Source organism: Crinia signifera, chromosome 2 (genome assembly GCF_055691185.1).
Source record: "Crinia signifera chromosome 2, ASM5569118v1, whole genome shotgun sequence".
Lineage (NCBI taxonomy): Eukaryota > Metazoa > Chordata > Amphibia > Anura > Myobatrachidae > Crinia > Crinia signifera.
Window position 1 is genome coordinate 65,800,438 of NC_139218.1, and position 19,003 is coordinate 65,819,440.

Consider the following 19,003-nt stretch of genomic DNA (forward strand, 5'->3'; position numbering starts at 1 on the left):
GATAATCCGGTCCTGGTGTGCATGCATTTACACAGGTGAGGAAGTTATTAGCTCCAAAGTGTCTAGGTTGACCCCAAAAGGTAGACATGTGCACTGTCTACACAAGAAAAAAGGTTGACACAAGCAAATGGTCAACACATATATCAACATGAGTTTTTCCTTTTTTTTTCATGTTCATGTCAACAGCTGAGCATTTAGGGTACCGCATTACCTTACATATCTCGCTTTGTAAGGGAATGTTGACCGTTGTTTGTGTTGATTGTTTTTCTATGTCGACCTTGCCAGTGTTGACCATATGGTGTTGACCTTTTGACTGGAGATCTATCATAAAGATCCCCATTTATTCTTTATGAAGCTTTTACATCCTGTCCACAAATGCTAGACATCTTTATTTAACAGTGCAATTTATATACTGTATATACACAGTATAGGGATGGCCATCATGGTAGCATACTATGTGATGTATGACCATTGACGGGTTTAACTATCGATGGCCAATCCATTTATATGACTGGCTGGCACATAGTTATTTTCTCACTCAGTGTGCAATTGGGATACAACATGTTTTTTTCCTAGACAGAATTACCCCTCCCTTTTGGCACCTGAGTGACACACCTCTGATTGAGCAGCTTACCAACAAAAGTGTTGGCCCATGAGTCCATCAGAACCTGGGGGTTGAGCTTTACGGCTGTCAGGGACATAGCTATGCTCCGTGTACCTGCTCCTTGGCTAAAAAAAACTATTTGGTTATGCTTTGACATCAATAGAACAAAACCATCTGGTTCATCCCCATTGATGGCAAAGCTATCCTACAGAGGTTGCTGGCCATCCCTAATACATACCTCCCAACTTTGATAGTACAGCAGTCGGGACGCTGCTGCTGCGCGCCGGAGGCATGCCGAAATTTTCGGGGGGACGTGGCCTAATTTGGGGGCGTGGCCTATACTCGCGGCTCCCCCGCGAGGCCACGCCCCCCATTTTGCCGCTATGGGGGCATGACCCAGAGGCTCTGTGAGCCTCTAGCCATGCCCCCAGCCCCCTGGCTGCGGGAATAGACGCTGTGCGCATGCGCACAGCGTTTATTCCCCGCTGCTTAGCAGCTGACAGGGGGGACTCCCAACCGCCCCCCCACACCGCGGGACACTGTCGCCCGCGGGTGGGACAGCGGGACAGGCCCTGACAATCGGGACTGTCCCGATAAAATCGGGACTGTTGGGAGGTATGCCTAATACAGTATATACCTCTGTGCATGCCTGCCTACTTCTGTACACTGCTCTCCAGGAGAAGCCCAGAGAGTAGTGAGAGGGGGCAAGACGAGGCTACTTGTCAGGGGGTGGGATGAGGCTGACATCATCAAGCCCCGCCCCATGACATTCATCTGCGGCAATTTGCAGATCTGCAGATTGGGGGAAGGTCTTAAATGATTCAAAATTATGTGATTCGCGCCATTTTAGCCCCGCCCCCTCCCGCACACCCGCCAAAATCACACATTTGATGCAGCGGGTAAGGGCGGTGCTGGGATTTGCAGGATCTTCCTGGCCATTCCCAGAGGGTAGGCAAGTATGACTCTGTGTTACATCTGCCCCACTTGCAGTGCAACATGCAGTCCGAGCTGCAGTTTTGTTTTTATTTTGCTTTGCTCCCACTTCATAGTACAGTCCAGATTATTTACCAAATGTAAGGATATATCCTGCAGAGATGTGCTTACCAATGCTTGCTGGTTGTGTAGTCTCTATTCATAGTGTCACAAAATATATTTATTGCTAAATTATGTTGACCTGACCACGGTACTATATTTATATAGCTTTGCATGTCCCATGAGAGACCAAGGCTAGGTCATATGAATTACTCCTTTTTCAAGTAAAGCAGCATATTGAAGAGTACTTTGAAATAACTGCAGTACTTCAATTGTAAAGCACAACGGACGCTACATAAGAAACTGTAAATAAATAAACAAATGATAAATACTGTATGTCACACAAGTACAGGCTGCACATATAGGACGATATTCTGGTTGACTCACAAGGCCTCGAATTTCGCAAGCACCATGCGTATCATACTTGCCTACCTGACCCTCTCCATAAGGGAGAAAGCGCTCTGTTCCTGGATTTCCATGGTATGTGTGATTGCCATCACCTGTGGTGAGACCCCTTTCTTATCAATTACCTAGCTCTCCACAGGTGATGGCAATCATACATTACCAGGGAAGTCCAGGAACAGAGCATTTTCTCCCTCATGGAGAGGGTCAGGTACTGTAGGTAAGTATGCTGAGTATGCACATGTGCAGAAATGTACCTGCGTATATGCCCAACATCGGTCCCCTGTGCGAATGCACTGGGGATGCGTATGAATCTGAATAACCCCCATGGTGTGCTTTATTTTCTATTCAATCCCGATTCGATCGAATTTCACAGCATCGTGTACACCAGGCATTCCCAAACACGGTCCTCAAGGCACACCAACAGTGCAGGTTTTAGTGATATCCAGGCTTCAGCACAGATGGTTTAATCAGAATCCCTCAGATACTAATTAAGTCACCTGTGCTCAAGCCTGGATATCACTAAAACCTGCACTGTTATTGTGCCTTGAGGACCGTGGTTGGGAATGCCTGGTGCACACATTGTGTAAAACAAAAACATTATGAGGTTAGTATGCTTTGAACAGTATGGAACATAGATCTATGCAATACTGAAAACCTGCATTATATAAGAATAAAGGTACGTGCTTCATGGTTTAGATTTTTGGTTGATGTTGAAAATTAACAATTAAACCTGATATAGTGCAAGCAAGCCATCAAATCATACCTCCCAACATGACCCTCTCCAGGAGGGAGAGAATACTCTATTCCTGGACTTCCCTCTTAATTTAGGATTACCATCACCTGTGTTGAAACACTTTTTTTTTTTCCTATTTAAATAATCTAACCTGTTCAAAGCGGGTGATGGCAATCATAAAGAGGGAAGTCCAGAAACAGAGTATTGTGTCCCTCCTGTAAAGGGTCATGTTGGGAGGTATGATCAAATTATCCTTTAACAAATATCTCTACCTTTGTGAAAGATAAAATATCACAGTTCTAAATGTCAGTATGTCTCAGATTAAGCTAATCACTAGCCTGACCGTTATCAGGTGGTTAAACAAAGACCATTAGTCCCGTAACGAGCATCAGTTTACCTCTCGCAGATACTGTGTTTTGCTGTTATCTTACAGTAAATAGAGCTGTATAAAGCATATTTAATTAACCATTCTAAATTTGCTTTGTAGCTACCTTTTTCCAGGATGGTTATCAGCCTATGTTAATGCCATCAGTCAGTTGGAACTTGGTCCAGGCAGTCATGGAGAAAGTGAGGGTTCACAGAGCATCTAGGGCAGGCATGTCCAAACTATGGTCCTCTAGCTGTTGTGAAACTACAAGTCCCATCATGCCTTGCCACAGTTTTGCTATTAGGGAATGCTAAAACTATTGCAAAGCATGCTGGGATATGTAGTTTCACAACAGCTGGAGGGCCATAGTTTGGACATGCCTGATCTATGGAGTCCTTTGGGGTCATTTTGATGACTCGAGTCAGGGCCGGATTGGGGGCCTAAAGGGTCTGGAGCTGAAAATGATCGAGGGACTATTATGAGCAGTGGAGGAGGGGAGGCCAATGCCATGTAGATCCCATACACTACTACTGTATGAGTCCCAATGTTTCTTAAAATATATGAATGTACAAAAATAGCATACTGTAAATGTGTAAAATAGGAATGCAATGCTAATACTTATTATTTATGGCTAACCATATGGCCAGCTGGTGCATGTCTAGTGGTCATCATATGATTATGATCGTGGGCCTATTTTTTATGTGGAGGCCTGGAGCATGCTTGTTAGGGCCAGTGTTCTGTGTGCTGAGCGATCTAGTATCCTTCAGAACACCATACCTTCCAACATGATCCCCTGCAGGAGGGACACAAGGCTCTATTCCTGGTCATCACCTGTGTTGAACATACTTGCCGACTTTGTAAAACTCCTCTCTGGGAGAAGCACGGAGAGGAGTGAAAGGGGAGCGGGTCGAGGCTGCCGTCACCAAGCCCCGCTCCCGTGACTGGCAGCAGCATCAATTTGCGGGTCCGTGGACGGGGGGATGGACTAAAATGACGCAAAATGACGCGATTCCCGTAATTTTTTCCCCTCCCCGCGGACCCGTGAAATTCTGAGTTTATTACTGCGGGGAAGGGGGAAGGGGGGAGCAGGGGCTCCTGCGAAAATGCGGGAGACTTGCCACCCTTCCCGGGGGGCCGGGAGGGGGACCCGATTTGCGGGACCCTCCTGGCCATTCCGGAAGGGTAGGCAAGTATGGTGTTGAAGCCCCTTTCTGAGCCATTAACCTGTTCACCACAGGTGATGTCAATCATACAGTAAGAGTGAAGTCCAGGAACAGAGCATTGTGTCCCTCCTGGAGAGGGTCATGTTGGGAGGTATGAGAACACTCAGCGGGTTGCTACAAGTGTAGGGCCCATTAGTGTGTGTCCAACAATGTGAAATAGACCCAGACTGATTTTACATGGAATGTGATGTGAGACATGACATAGGTTGGTGCACTTGTCTTGTGCATATAATCCAGGGATGGGGAACCGTCGGCCCTCCAGCATACCTCCCAACATGACCCATGCCAGGAGGGACACAATGCTCTTCTCCTGGACTTTCTTCTTAATGCATGTTTACCTTCATCTGTGTGAACAGGTTAATTGATCAGAAAGCTGCTTCAACACAGGTGATGGCAATCATACAAACAGAGGGAAGTGCAGGAGCAGAGCAATGTGTCCCTCCTGGAGAGGGTCATGTTGGGAGGTATGCCTCCAGCTGTTGTGTAACTACACATCCCAGCATGCCTTGTTACAGTTTTGCTTTGTGCCCATGCTATGATGTGTAGTTCAACAACAGCTGGAGGGCCGAAGGTTCCCCATCCCTGATAAAATCCACGGTTGCCTACCTGACCCTCTCCTTCAGGGAGAAAGTCTTCTGTTCCTGGACTCCCCTGGTAATGTATGATTACCATCACCTGTAGAGAGCTAGTTCATTGATAAAGAAAGGTGTTTCACCACAGGTGATGGCAATCATACATTACCAGGGAAGTCCAGGAACAGAGCGTTTTCTCCCTGAAGGAGAGGGTCAGGTAGGCAGCCATGATATAAACAAATATTGAAAAGTGTGCTCAAATATTGCTGTTCCTAAATGACCCCTCCAGCCCTTCTAGACAGTGGCCTTTTTCAGTAATCTATGTTTAATTCCAACATTGTCCAGTAGATGGCATTAAACAACATTACCATGCACACAATGTTTGTACTGATGCAATGATGTACTTGGAAAGTTCCCAGCATAACTTTAACTCGACTTGATTTTCTATGACATGATGAAAGAGTAGGAGCGAGGTTTCAGGCCACATCATCTCACAATAATGGATATGTGCTTCTGAGGAGTATGTAAAAGGTCTCAGCCATAGTGCTGTGTTGTTATTATACCTTGTAATTTAAGTACAGAAGATTTATTCATACTGAATATGCATCTAACCAATGAGGATCTTGGGATGTAACCTACTCCTTTATCTTTTGTTGTGATGATACAGACGGGCTGACAGAACTGCAGAGGGATTCTCTCCTCCCATCCATGTGTAAAGTGAAGTTGGACTGTGACCTTACATTAGAAATGCAGCTACCTAGTGGATTTTACAAAACACACCTTGATAACCTCCCACTATCTAGCTCAGCACTATATCAATGCGAGGAATCCTAGGAGGATCACATATATCTTGGGAGAACTTCAAGGACCTTGGGTGTCAGTCTTGCTGGAATCCAAAAGAGAACTCATATTCCATACTACTTTACTATTGCTCCATATTATGGCACCATGTGTGAAGCAACTTTTGAGCTGCAAGAGGTTTTTTATTTTGTTTGCAACACCACTTCTGCTGTTACCATTACCACTGATCATTGGTACAAAGGTAAGGTTCATATCTAACTAAGGTGTCAGATTTGACTTTATAAAATGGTAAGAATTTATTTACCTTGCTATATCGTTACTAGCTTATTACCAGTTTATGTCCCCTTGGCATGTCTGTGTTTGCGATACTGCTGGGGCTATCCATTTTTATGTCTTCCTGATTTTCGTAGTGTGTGTGTGTGTGTGTGTTTATTTTCTGCATATATAAGCCGCCTTAGGGCTATTTTACACACTCCGGCTCCTGCCGGACGGCGAAGTCCCGCACGGCCAGGAAGTCATGCCGCACTAGGAAGTTTAGAATGGAGGGGATGGCTACAGCCTGGCAGCCGTTCCTTCCAGTGGTGAGATCCGGCTACAACCAGACAGCCGGGCCGTGGCCGTCCCATGTGAATGGACACAATAGTGTCCAGTAACAACTACTTTGCACGGCACGGCTTTTGGCCGTGCGGGACTTCGCCATCCAGCAGGAGCCGGAGTGTGTGAAATAGCCCTTAGTGCCTAGCCCGCCTTGCATACTTGCCGATAATCTAGATTCCGGCATTGGCATCTCAGTTGATGTTGGGATTCCGGTGATGGTCTTTTGGGCACGAGGTAGGATTCCAGCATCTGTTTCTGACTGCTGACATCCCAACAACCAGAATGTTAACCACATCTCGACCCCCTCCCCAGTGCCTATCCCAACTGTATCCATTTCTATACATTCCAACTTAATTTAATGCAATGCTATTGTAATTTAATGTTTATGTGCCACTGATTATAAAAAATTAGCTTTTTACAGTTCTCCTTATTTACACAGCGATACAGATACAAACCAGATGCAACCTAAAAAACATACTTGTTGCTTTGTCCACACTTTATAATTAATAAGAGGAATTCAATGATAATAAAATAAATGTGAGACCTTTATGACTAGAGCTTACAATCTAAAATAGGCTAATCATCTTCAACCTTATAGTACCAAAAGTTAACGAGACACCTGTACTAAATTATAGGCCACCATTGTCTACCCCATACCTTCCAACATGGGACCCCCATGCACAGCATCAGTGAAAAGGGCATGACCTTCAAATGGGACATGGCTATGTGGCAGTGCAATGGAATGTCCTTGTGAGCTTTTCTTAGAATAAATATATGCCACTGTTATAATTGCATCAGTGTCCGCTGCTGCAACTGTCTTTTATTTACCATGTACTTGTTCTAATTTGCATCTATACTGTAAATCCACTATTTTCTTGTTATAGTCTTTTGCTCATCTATGTATTGTCAGGTGCTGCGGAACCCTTGTGGCACCATATACATAAATAATAATAATAATAATGAAAGCAGGGCCCTCTCCACCCACGTGCCCTTACTTACACTGTCCTCTACACCAGCGGTTCTCAACCTCGGTCCTCAAGTACCCCTAACAGTGCACATTTTGCAGGTCATCTGGCAGGCTAACAAGTGCACTCATTACTCACTGACACATTTGATAAGATCACAGGTGGAGCTAATTATTTCCCCTGTGATTCTGTGCAGAGACCTGGAAAACATGTACTGTTGGTGGTACTTGAGGACCACTGTCCTACACCATACTCCTTACATTGGCACCTAACCCTCTGTTTCTGCCACCCCGATGCTTATTTTAGTGCCATGACAGCTGCTGCAGCAATGTTTATATATCATATAACCTGTCTACATTGTCTTGTACTGTAAGTTGTTGTTGTTGTATTACTTATTAGTTTATGTGCTATGTTATACCCCTTTTAGACCAAAACGCCGGGTCGCACCCGGCTTTTTGGACCCTGGTTGAAGCCGGGTGCGACCCGGCGTTTAGGGGCATTTACACCGGACGGGCTTAAACGCCCGCACCCCCCCTCCTGCCCCTTCACGGCGCTTGAAGATGACAGCGCGATGTCATCTTCAAGCGCCGATCGACGCCGCCGTACCCAGAACGCTGCTGGGGGCAGCCCAGCACTAAGGTAAGCTGCTAGGCTGCCCCCAGTCCCCGCGCGCACCCCCCGCCATTGGACAGGAGGTGAATGGATGCCGACGACAGGTATCCGTTCACCTCCCTCCCCCGCCGCCGCTGCTGTCTGCAGAGTATAGCAGACAGCAGCGCCGGCTGTCAGTGTCAGACTGACAACCCGTCCAACCTGCGGACGCTGCGGTCCGCAGGTTGGACGTTCCCCATTCATGTAAATGGGAGCCGGGTCATCCGACCCGGCGTTCCCATTTACACCGCCCTCTACCCAGGTCCTAGCCGTGTTCTACCCAGGTCAGGACCTGGGTAGAAGTCCCGTGTAAAGGGACACGGCGTTAGGGATTTACACCGCCGAAGATCCGGGTCTGACCCGCCGCTGACCCGGATTTTTCGGCGGTGTAAAAGGGGTATTAGATACAGATGTGCAGGCTCTGATTTACTCCGATTTCAGACAATAAGACAAATAGACAATAAGATCCTGCTTTGAAATCAGAGTAAATCAGAGCCTGCACATCTCTAATGTTAGAGAACATGGGGGGTGAGATGTACTAAGGGGAAAATGCAGTAAAACCCCCGTTTTACCGCATTTTCCGATGTACTATTACCCGGACGCACCGATATCACCTTTGGGTGACGATACCCTATAGAAGAATATGGGGTACTTATGTAGTATCTGGGCGTCCGATTTAGAAATCGGATCGCATCGCATGCGACCAAATCGTATGCGATGCGATGGTCAAGATTTTTCCATAGGATTCAATGTTAAAATGGTCTGAGTCCATTTTAACATAGAATTCAATGAGAAAAAGGGGTCCTTTTCCTTTCCCCACTATCCAAGTGGGCATGGAGTTGGATATAAACCTGTGGCGAGCGTAGCGAGCCCCGTGAGGGGACACAGAATACTTTTTAAGAAATATGCGTCCCCTCGCGGGGCTCGCCACGCTTCGGGCTCGGTGGCTCGCTGCGCTCGCCACGCTATATAAAATCAACTCTATGCCCACTTGGATAGTGGGGAAATGAACAGGACCTTCTTAACATTGAATCCTATGCAAAATCGCATCGCATCGCATCTGATTGTATGCCTTAAGGTAAGGCATACAATCACAAAATCGGACGCCCAGATACTACATAAGTACCGAATATGGGCTTCTTTTCGCCGCCCGCCTCCTCCGCCACAACCCTGCCGCCTCGTCGACCCCCCCCTCTCCCCCTCCCTTGGGCTTACCTTCTTACAGGTCCTCCTGGACCCTGGAAGGTAAGCCCTTCCTCCCCCTAGCAACGCAGCCGGACGTCCTTCCGGCTGCAGGGGGGGAGGAGGCGCCGGGGACAGCCACGCTGAGCTGTCCCGGCTGCAGGGGAGAAGCAGGCGGCTGGGAGGTGACGGAGACCCCCCGCAGACCACAGTACAGGTATAGCAGGGGGCCTCCGTCATTGCACCGCGATGCCAGCTGCATATGTTAGTACATATGCGCTGGCATCGCGGCGGGGGCATGGCGAAGGGCGGCGATGTATATTAATACATCCCACCCTGGTTCTCAAACTTGGGTCTCAGGGCCCCACTAATTAACGTTTTCCAGGTCACCCAACAGGTGCACTCAATACTGACTGACACATTTTAAAAGATCCACAGACTGAGCTAATTATTTCATTTAATTCTGTAAGGAGGCCTGCAAAACCTGCACTGTGTGGGGTCCTGAGGACCGACTTTGAGAACCTGTGTTAGAGACTATTGTGGTGCCATATAAATAAAGGATAAAAATAATAATCCAGCTCTGTGGGTGCATGAGCTCCATCAATGTGTGTGCTGTCTCTATATAGGTGTATGCGGTTATAGACGATGTCTAGGTCGAACACTAATGGTCAACAGTGACTAGATTGACACCAATAAAGGGTTGACATACCTGATGTGACATGATTTGTTTGGTGTCTGTAACTGTACGTCACATAAGGACAGAGCACAAGACAAACAACACCTGTTAACCCTATGAAATGTTGTAAAAAAAAAGGTCTGAATTTCCATATCAGCACAGCATCCACATATAGTAATATATAACGGTAAAAAGTATATCTCAAATAAAAGAAATATATAATCAGTGCAAAACATTAACAGCAAATGAACCCTGAACCTCACCTTGTTTGTATTTAGAGAGCCCAATTGAAAGAATATTCCCACAATGAGCTTACAGTGCGGTCCTGAAAGATTAACTATTCTGTTAAAAACAAACTATGTAAAACTAAAAAATACCATAAGTCACTCAACCATACAATGGTTTAAAAAAAAAAAAAATAGATGCAATCACGTAGTAATATTGGTACCTTTATGTATAATACAAGAAAATTGTGTAACATCGTACCATCCACAACTTAATAGCTAGTTCATCGGAGCCAACTTTGCAAACTGATTGGACGAACCGGTATGCAGTCAGTGGATAGACAATGGGGGGGATGCTCTAACATCGGCGCCCTCTTACTGCCGCCCATCGCCGGCTACCGCAAACAATAATTATCGCATATGCTCTAACATATGCGATAATTAATGCAAAGGACAGCTCTTGCGTTACGAGCGTCCTTTGCGGTGGGAGACAGCGGCTCCCCCCTCCCTCCCTTGCCCGGCGCTGCTGCTGCTGTGCCGGGCTCTCCTCCTCCCTGAACCCGGAAGAGGATCATAGTGCAGGGAGGAGGAGGTCACAGGTCTGAGCAGTACAGCTCTGTGCTGCCCAGACACAGGTGAGGGGGGGTCTGTGGGGGGGTCGGTGCGGGGCGGCAAGGGGTCTCGTTAGAAGCCCATAAGCTTCTATGGGACATCGCCAGATTTTTCTGGTGATGCCCCCCGTCACGGTAACCCGGCGGGGGATGCTTAGAGCATCCCAAAATGCGGTAAAAACCCAGATAACGAGGTTTTTACCGCATTTTTAGTTTAGAGAATCTCCCCCAATGTCTAGGTCAGCCACTAATGGTTGATAGTGAATAGATCGACACCGACAAGGGTTGAAATACCTTAGATCGACACTGCCAAAAGGTCGACACATGCTTATTATCAACATAGGCAAGTTTGACAGCCAAAAAGGTTGGCATGAGTTAATCTAATGCGATCATTTAGTAATTAAATATTCTGCCTGTTATTTTGCTGTTATTTTGCTGTATCTGACAGTTCTTACTTACAGTATATTCTGTTTCTGGTTCACTGAAACCAGACATATTTTGAGGGGTGTGGTATGTTTCACCGACAGACGGGTTCCCTACAGTCATTATCCCGACGTCGGGATCCCGACTGGCCGGTGTCAGACAGCGTGGCCAGCGCAACAAAGCCCCTTGCGGGCTCGCTGCGCTCGCCACGCTGCGGGCACAGTGGCGAGCTATGCTTGCCACCTATTCTATTCTCCCTCTATGGGGGTCGTGGACCCCCACGAGGGAAAATGGCCGTCTGTGTTTTAACAGTCGGGATCCCGACGTTGGGTTAATGACTGTCGGGATCCCAACTGTCGGGACCCCGTCCGGCACCCATTTTGAGGGCTTGTATTCAGGCATATTTGTATTTTGGAATACCTTTTTAGTGGGGTCTATAAGGTAGTATGTTTTATTTCATTCTACGGGCTGTATTTGTTCATGATTAGATTATAGAGTGTACATTAGTAAACCACATAATTGGTGTTTATTTAGTTATTTGTTTACGTCTGGACAATAATTGATTTAACCTCATTGTCTATATTGAGCCCTCTTGGTGCCAATGTTTTCAGGGCACACATCCATTTCAACTCAGCTCTATTAATCTTGTGTACATAATCTCCCCCCCCCCCCCCCCCCCCCCCAAAAAAAAAAAAATTGTGGGCAGTGGCGGCTCCTGACTTTAGACTTAAGGGGGGCTGCAATTTCCTCGGTACTGCTCGTTGCAAACAGTCATTAATTATTTGCAGGTTATTAGTTTGATTTGTGCTGTACAAGTGTTTGTATGCAATTACTGTTTATGCACACAAACACAGGTACAGAGCAAAATACACACTTTTAATAACTTTAAAATTAAAGTACACAAAATGATACTCTTAATAAAGATCTACACACAAATATTATTAACATAAAAATAACTTCCATGCAGCTCTCTGGTGCAATGCATACCTTCCTTCAGCTGCATTACACTGAGTAACTCACTGAAGTCTGGGCATGCTCACTGCAGACAATTGCTTCTGGGCTGCACAGAGAGCAGTCCATAGAAGCACTGTAGCTCTGACGATTTGCACTGAATGGCTTCCTGCTGGAAACTATTGCTGTCATCGCTCCATGTACTGGCAGCCCAAGAGGGGGAGGAGTTTCCAGCTCTGTGTATGATGAGCAGTAGCAGCTTCCAATAGTAGGAATCTTCTACATGCTGAACTCCTCCCCACAGGGTTGGGCTGGTGCTGTGTCTGTCCTGCTGCTTCATGGAGCCTGGTGAGAGGAGGTTACCAGCATGTCAGAGACACAGATAGGGGGTTATTCTAGTTCATTCTTTCTGACAAAATCCTTCTTAGATGGACAAAACCATGTGCACTGCGGGTGGGGCAGATGTAACTTGTGCAGAGAGAATTAGATTTGGGTGGGGTTTTTCTTCAAAGTGAGATCTATATTGCAGTGTAAAATCATGCAGTCAGTATTTTCCCTGCACAGAAACAAAATAACTCACCCAAATCTAATTCTATCTGCACATGTTACATCTGCCCCCCTGCAGTGCACATGGTTTTGTCCATCTAAGAAGGATTTTGTCAGAAAGAATGAACTAGAATAAACCCCATAGTCAGCACCAGAGCTTGGGAGGTAGGGTGAGGGGCCGCGGGGGAAGCATCGGAGCTCTGTTGCTGTCTGTCTGTGTTTCTGGTGTGATTTTAACTCCTATAGCAGGAGCCGCCACTGATTGTGGGTAATTTGAAGAAAACCTTTTTTAAGTAAATATTGTTTGAAAATTACGATGTGTCACCATTATAAATTATAAATACGATAGTGATACTGTTCTGGGCATACAGACCAGACCCATAAGGTTAGAGCATAACACAAACCGGTTAACCCTATGCCAATTATTTACAACGTTTCTAGTCAGACCGTTCTCGTGTTTGCAGCTAGTCCAAATCAGATACTCAGTGCACAGGTACAAAATGCCTATTCCTTCACATACAAAATGTCATGTTCGTTAAGACTTACTGATGTGCTGTCATATAGTGTTGCTGTAATTGTGCCAAACAGCCCCTCTTGGCAGGCAAAGTCTCTCCAGACTCTGCTAGTGTTGGGCATCTCTTTTGCCGAAAATGCATCTTAGATACAATGGGGGAAATAATTTTATGCCCTGCGCCCCCTGCTGGCATCTATAGTAATAGGCGTCTATCGGAGCTATTCAGTTGTTTCTCCAATCAGATGCGGATTAGCATCGTATGTGAAAAGCGGCTAAACCCATGTAAAGTGCTTTGGGCACCCAATCTATGGACTTTAAACACATTTTTTCTCAAACCTTTGGAGGCTGCGAGAAAAGCTTTGTGCAGTGTTGGCCCCTGGGACTCAGGGTCCCGATGATGGCACACGCCACCCACTGCTGACCATCATATGGTTCAGTTAAATAGAACAGATTTGAATTGGTTTGTTATAATTCTAGACCAATTGCTCAAGAATCACATCTGTATGCAGACTGATGTTGCTATGGGCAACCAATCAGATACTATCTATTATCTTCTAGAACAGTGGTTCTCAAACTTAATCCTCACGACCCCACGCAGTTCGCGTTTTCCAGGTCACCCGACAGGTGCACTCATTACTGGCTGCCACATTTGAAAAGATGCACAGGTGGAGCTAATTATTTCACTTGATTCTGTGAGCAGAACTGCAAAACATGCACTGTGTGTGGGGTCCTGAGGACTGAGTTTTAGAACCTGTGTTCTAGAAGGTGCTAAATAAATAAGTAGATTTTGATTGGTGGACCATAGCATCTTCCCATTTGAAATAGAACTCCCATTTTACTAAATTAGCCCCTGCATGTTGTTCTCAGTCTACAGTGAGCATGTCATGTTCTGTTTGGCACTGAACAAACAACAAACGTACCTTCCTAGTTCCAGCTTACTAAACACTTTGTACAGGGAAAAAGCTCAATGTTATTTCACAATCTAAATAAAGCTTCTGCTCCCAATCCTGTCTATGAAAGGATGATGCTTCTTTTGCAGCCTACGCTTCTCCTCGTCATTGATAATTTTTGAACTAGGAAACTACTCTAACATCCTACAGTATGTAGAGTGAACTAATGGGGGAAATGCATGAAAGCTTGGTGAGACATAATGTACAAACCATTCAACTCCAATCTGTCTTTTGTCAAACACATACCGTACATATAGATAGTGGCAGGTGCTCAATTAGTTTAGTAATACCATTCAGGTGTATGGAAAGAAGGGGTAATACTGAGTACGTAAAAATGAGCTGGGAGAAACCACGGATTTTGTCAAACACAGCCTGCCCTGCAGCATGACAAGCTAGGAGCTGATTGGCTGGTACTTTATCTTGGTCCACTATCTCTTTCCAAATCTTATGGTGCATACACACGTTGAGATTTGATCTTGTTTTCTAAGCAATCTGGTTAGATCGTGTTGTATGCCCCATAGTGATGGCCATGCGAGGTATCGCATGTCATCGCTATCGCCAGGCTAATCATGCAAGCCTGCAGTATAAATCAAGTCATTGTTCTCTCACCAGAGGACACTGGTCATGACAGATTGCTTGGCACACATCGCTGGTGCATCGCTGTGTGCTGAGCAATCTGTACTACACTACATCAATCAGCATGGAGGCTCCGCCGCCCCGTGTGTATGGGGCATTAGTTCTTAGACCCCTCCCTTTAAGGCCCCCATACACTGTGGCAACTTCTCCCCCCTGGAGAAGTCCAACACAGTTCTCTCTTAAGCCACCGGAGAACTCTCCAGGCAGCAGGAACTGATGCGATATACAGTATGCAATCCCCGCCGAGCCTTCTAGGAGCAGGAAGCAATTCTGCAGATTGCTTCTCCTGCCAGGGCAACTTGGAGGGTCCGGGGTGATGCGCACGCCACCATGCATTGCATCGGACCCGCTGTCACTCACCTGCAATATGGGCTCTGTTCCTGTGATTGATTGCTGCAATCACAGGAAAAGAGCCCAAATTGCAGCTGAATCGCCCAGTGTATGGGGCCCTTTAGTTTACAACATCTTCAGCTGGAGTAAAGAGCTGTAAGTCTATGTAGGTTTAATCGCAGGAGCGATAAATTCACAATACCTCTCCCATAGCCTCCGTCCTGCAGCAGGTAACTAAAGGCCCCCATACATTAGGCCGACTTGTCCTTAGGACAAGTCGGACCCAATACTCCTGTGAGCCGCCCGGCAGCTCCCCGGGAGGCTCAAATACAATTTGGCACTTGATGAGCCAAATTTTACATGTGATAAATCGCTTGCGATTTATCACATGTACGGGGAGCTGCAGCGGGCGGTGAGGGGCATGGGGGCCGGTGGTGATCAGGGGCAGCAGTGGGGCGGGCAGCGGGGGTACTGAGTGCTGACCTGGGGGCGGTGTGGTCAGCAGCAGGGCTCATCAGGGGGACGCCGGAGCGGGGAGCGTGTCCTGACGCTGTAACTAGCCGGCAGCGCCTGTGTGTGATGATCTGGCCGGGCGGCGGGCGCTGTGATCATTCACATATATCATTCATTCAGCAGCGCTGCGGGACGGACGGGGCCGGGCAGTGGCGGGTATTATATTTTTAAAACACCTGTCAAATGACTAGCCGTTCTCTGATTGGCTGAGAGCTCTCAGCCAACGGTCAGTCATTGGCTGAGAGCTCTCAGCCAATCAGAGAACGGCTAGTCATTTGACAGGTGTTTTAAAAATATAATACCCGCCACTGCCCGGCCCCGTCCGTCCCGCAGCGCTGCTGAATGAATGATATATGTGAATCATCACACACAGGCGCCGCCGGCTAGTTACAGCGTCAGGACACGCTCCCCTCTCCGTCGTCCCCCTGATGAGCCCTGCTGCTGACCACACCGCCCCCAGGTCAGCACTCACCGCCAGCTAAAGGTCCCAAGTCGGGTGGTCGGACGTGCAGCAGGTCCGACCACCCGACGCAGATCCGATGCGCACGGGACCGCGCATCGGATCTGAGGGGACATCAAAAGTAGCCGATTTTGGTCCGATTTCGCCCAGATCCGACTGATCTGGCCTAAATCGGACCAAAATCGGCTAGTGTATGGGGGCCTTAACACTGGACCTTATTCAGATCTGATCTCAGTACAAATTTGTTCTCAAAATGGGCAAAACCATGTGCACTGCAGGTGGGGCAGATGTAACATGTGCAGAGAGAGTTAGATTTGTGTGAGTTATTTTGTTTTTGTGCAGGGTACATACTGGATGCATTATTTTTACACTGAAATTCAGATTTTAGTATCAACACACCCCACCCAATTTAAATCTTTCTGCACATGTTACATCTGCCCCACCAGCAGTGCACATGGTTTTGCCCATTTTGAGAACAAATTTGTACTGCGATCAGACAACAGGGACTGTGGTTAATGCTACCACTGTCCCCAGGGCGGGCTCTACCACTAGGCAGCTTTAGGCAGCTGCCTTGAGCGCCAGGATCTAGGGGGGCGCCACCAAGTCTGCCATCAAAAAAATCAAGGATGTCTGATGATCCTTGTTGTACTTAATGCTGTGGAACCTCCATACTTTCTCTTGAGGCATACTTCCCTATTTTGCTTCCCTTTCTTCCTGTACTCTGTTGTGGGTGGCAAAGGGGAAGGTTCTGGGGGCCTCCAGAGAAAGCATGGGTCTTTCCCACCTAACTGGGGGGCAGGGAGGACCACTTAATTTTGGGAGGCTCTCTGCCATTCCAGAATGTTAGGCAAGTGTGCATTAAGGGGTTGGAAAATGGTTATTGGTGGCAATATGCATACCTCCCAAGTTTGTGGTGGCCAGACCAGGGACAATGCCGATGCGCGCCGAAATTTCCGGGGGTGTGGCCTAATTTTGGGGGTGTGGCCTATACTCGCAGCTCTCCCGTGCGGCCACGCCCCCATTTTGCAGCTATGGGGGCATGACCCAGAGGCTCTGTGAGCCTCTAGCCATGCCCCCAGCCCCCTGGCTGCGGGAATAGACAGCGTCTATTTCCCGCTGCTTAGCAGCCGACAGGGGGGACTCCCAACAGCCCCCCCTCACCGCGGGACACTGCCGCCCGTGGGACAGCGGGACAGGCCCTAATAATCGGGACTGTCCCGCTAAAATAGGGACTGTTGGGAGGTATGAGTATGGGGGGAGGGGGCAGTAGGTTGCAGTTTTGCCTAGGGTGCTGAGAAGCCTTACACCGGCCCTGACTGTCCCTGCAGGTTGAGTTTAAATTGTAGCTGATAAGCTTGGTCCATCTGGCCCTTAGTATAATATTCAGTTTTGGGTGCAATTCGGGTGAAATAAAATGCAAAGTTTTTCTTACAAGATCTTGTTGGTTTTATCAGGTCACCCTGCTGCCCCTAGATGACTCCCTCTTGTTTGGATAGGCATTGTTCCAGTTGTCAAAGCCCCTCCATCCATGAATTTCCCATTCATGTGAATGAAAAGCTCACAGGATAGTAGATTTAACAACCCTGGAGCTTCGGCTGTCTGTAATGGAGTTGGGAGAGAATACTTTCTCATCTGATATTACATGGCAACGCTGATAACGTTATACAATGCATCTTCACATTTCATATCTGGAATTGAGGGTTTTGAAGTTTAGAGAGCCTTTATGTATCATTTTAGTAAATAATCTTTCTTTAATGTGCACAGACCATGTAGAATGATTTGGTGATAACATTTCTGCTTCTGTATTTTTGCTGTATCTTTTTTTCATTATCTATAAAGACTCTACCTGATTTGCAGTATACTGTACACTTTAATGCCTTCCGAACCTCACATCCAATACCTGTGTAACTGTCAACTTTTACAAGAAAGTCTATGGGGGAGTCTATGGGGGAGATTCTCTAAAGCAGAAATGCGGTAAAAACCCTGTTACCAGGGTTTTTACCGCATTTCTGTATGCTCTACTGCTCCTCCGCAGTGGCAGCGCTGCAGAGGGAATCGCCAGCAAAAGCTGGCGATTCCCTATTGAAGCCTATGGGCTTCTTACCGCAGTGCATCGGTCTTGGATCCCTCCCTGCATGACCCCCGCCATCCCCGTCATTCTGCGCATGCGCAGACGGACTCCCGGGTCTCAGACCCGGAAGTCCTGCGCCGACACCGCATCGCAAGGGACAGCTCTTACCGCAAGAGCTGTCCCTTGCGTTAATAATCGCATATGTTAGAGCATATACGATTATTAAGAATGCGGTGGCCGGCGAAGGGGGGTGTAAATGGGCAGCGGATGTTAGAACATCCCGTCCAAAGTCATTTGGCATCAAAGTTCTTTCATCCAACATCTATCAGTTCTTATTTGCTAGCTAGCTTTAAACAATTCATAATACTGTTAAAGTAGCCAAAAACAATATTTATTATATGTTTACTTTTATAACAATCATCCAATCCATCTTTAATTCAATTGAGTTTGTGAGTCTATCACACATTCATTGTTTGAGAATTCCACTAGAGAATTCTACAATGACTGTAAATAGATTATGCCATACCTCCCAACATTGCTGTAGATTAAATTGGGATAGTGTAACGGGGACATATTTAAGGGGTGTATATCCCGCCAAGCGACACCTCTCAGAAGGTGTTCATTTTGTGCACCATCTGCAGAAGGTGTTAATTTTGTGCCCCATCATAGTGCCCAAGTTCATTCTCTAATCCGTAGTAGTGCCCTAGTTAAAATTATGCTCCATAGTAGTGCCCTGTTATATCTTGTATAACACAGTATCCCCAATACACATTAAGACATACAGTGTCCCCAGTTCATATTATGCCACATTACTGGAGTGCATTAGAGTGCCCTATGGCTCAAATTTTGTTAATGTGTCCCAGTTAATAGAATCCCAAACTATAGTGCCTTCCACATTACAAAGAGCAAATCAGTTTGACTCATTACAGTGCCCTCCAATTCATATTGTGCCACAGTGCCCCATTG

The 19,003-nt window shown here is 46.7% G+C and overlaps 1 protein-coding gene across 2 annotated transcripts in view; it reads left to right on the forward strand.

Annotated features, from left to right (window-relative positions):
* Positions 1 to 19,003, forward strand: part of LOC146059767 (Na(+)/citrate cotransporter-like) — a 96,277-nt gene that overhangs the window by 4,187 nt on the left and 73,087 nt on the right. Inside the window, exons 1-2 of one of the 2 annotated variants that reach the window (XM_083172267.1) lie at positions 2,562 to 2,645; positions 5,604 to 5,978. In XM_083172267.1, coding sequence (XP_083028393.1) covers positions 5,877 to 5,978 — 102 coding nt within the window. In that variant the 5' untranslated portion in view covers positions 2,562 to 2,645; positions 5,604 to 5,876. Of the gene's footprint in view, positions 1 to 2,561; positions 2,646 to 5,603; positions 5,979 to 19,003 lie in introns of those variants that run through there. The other variant, XM_083172268.1, reaches the window with a different exon arrangement.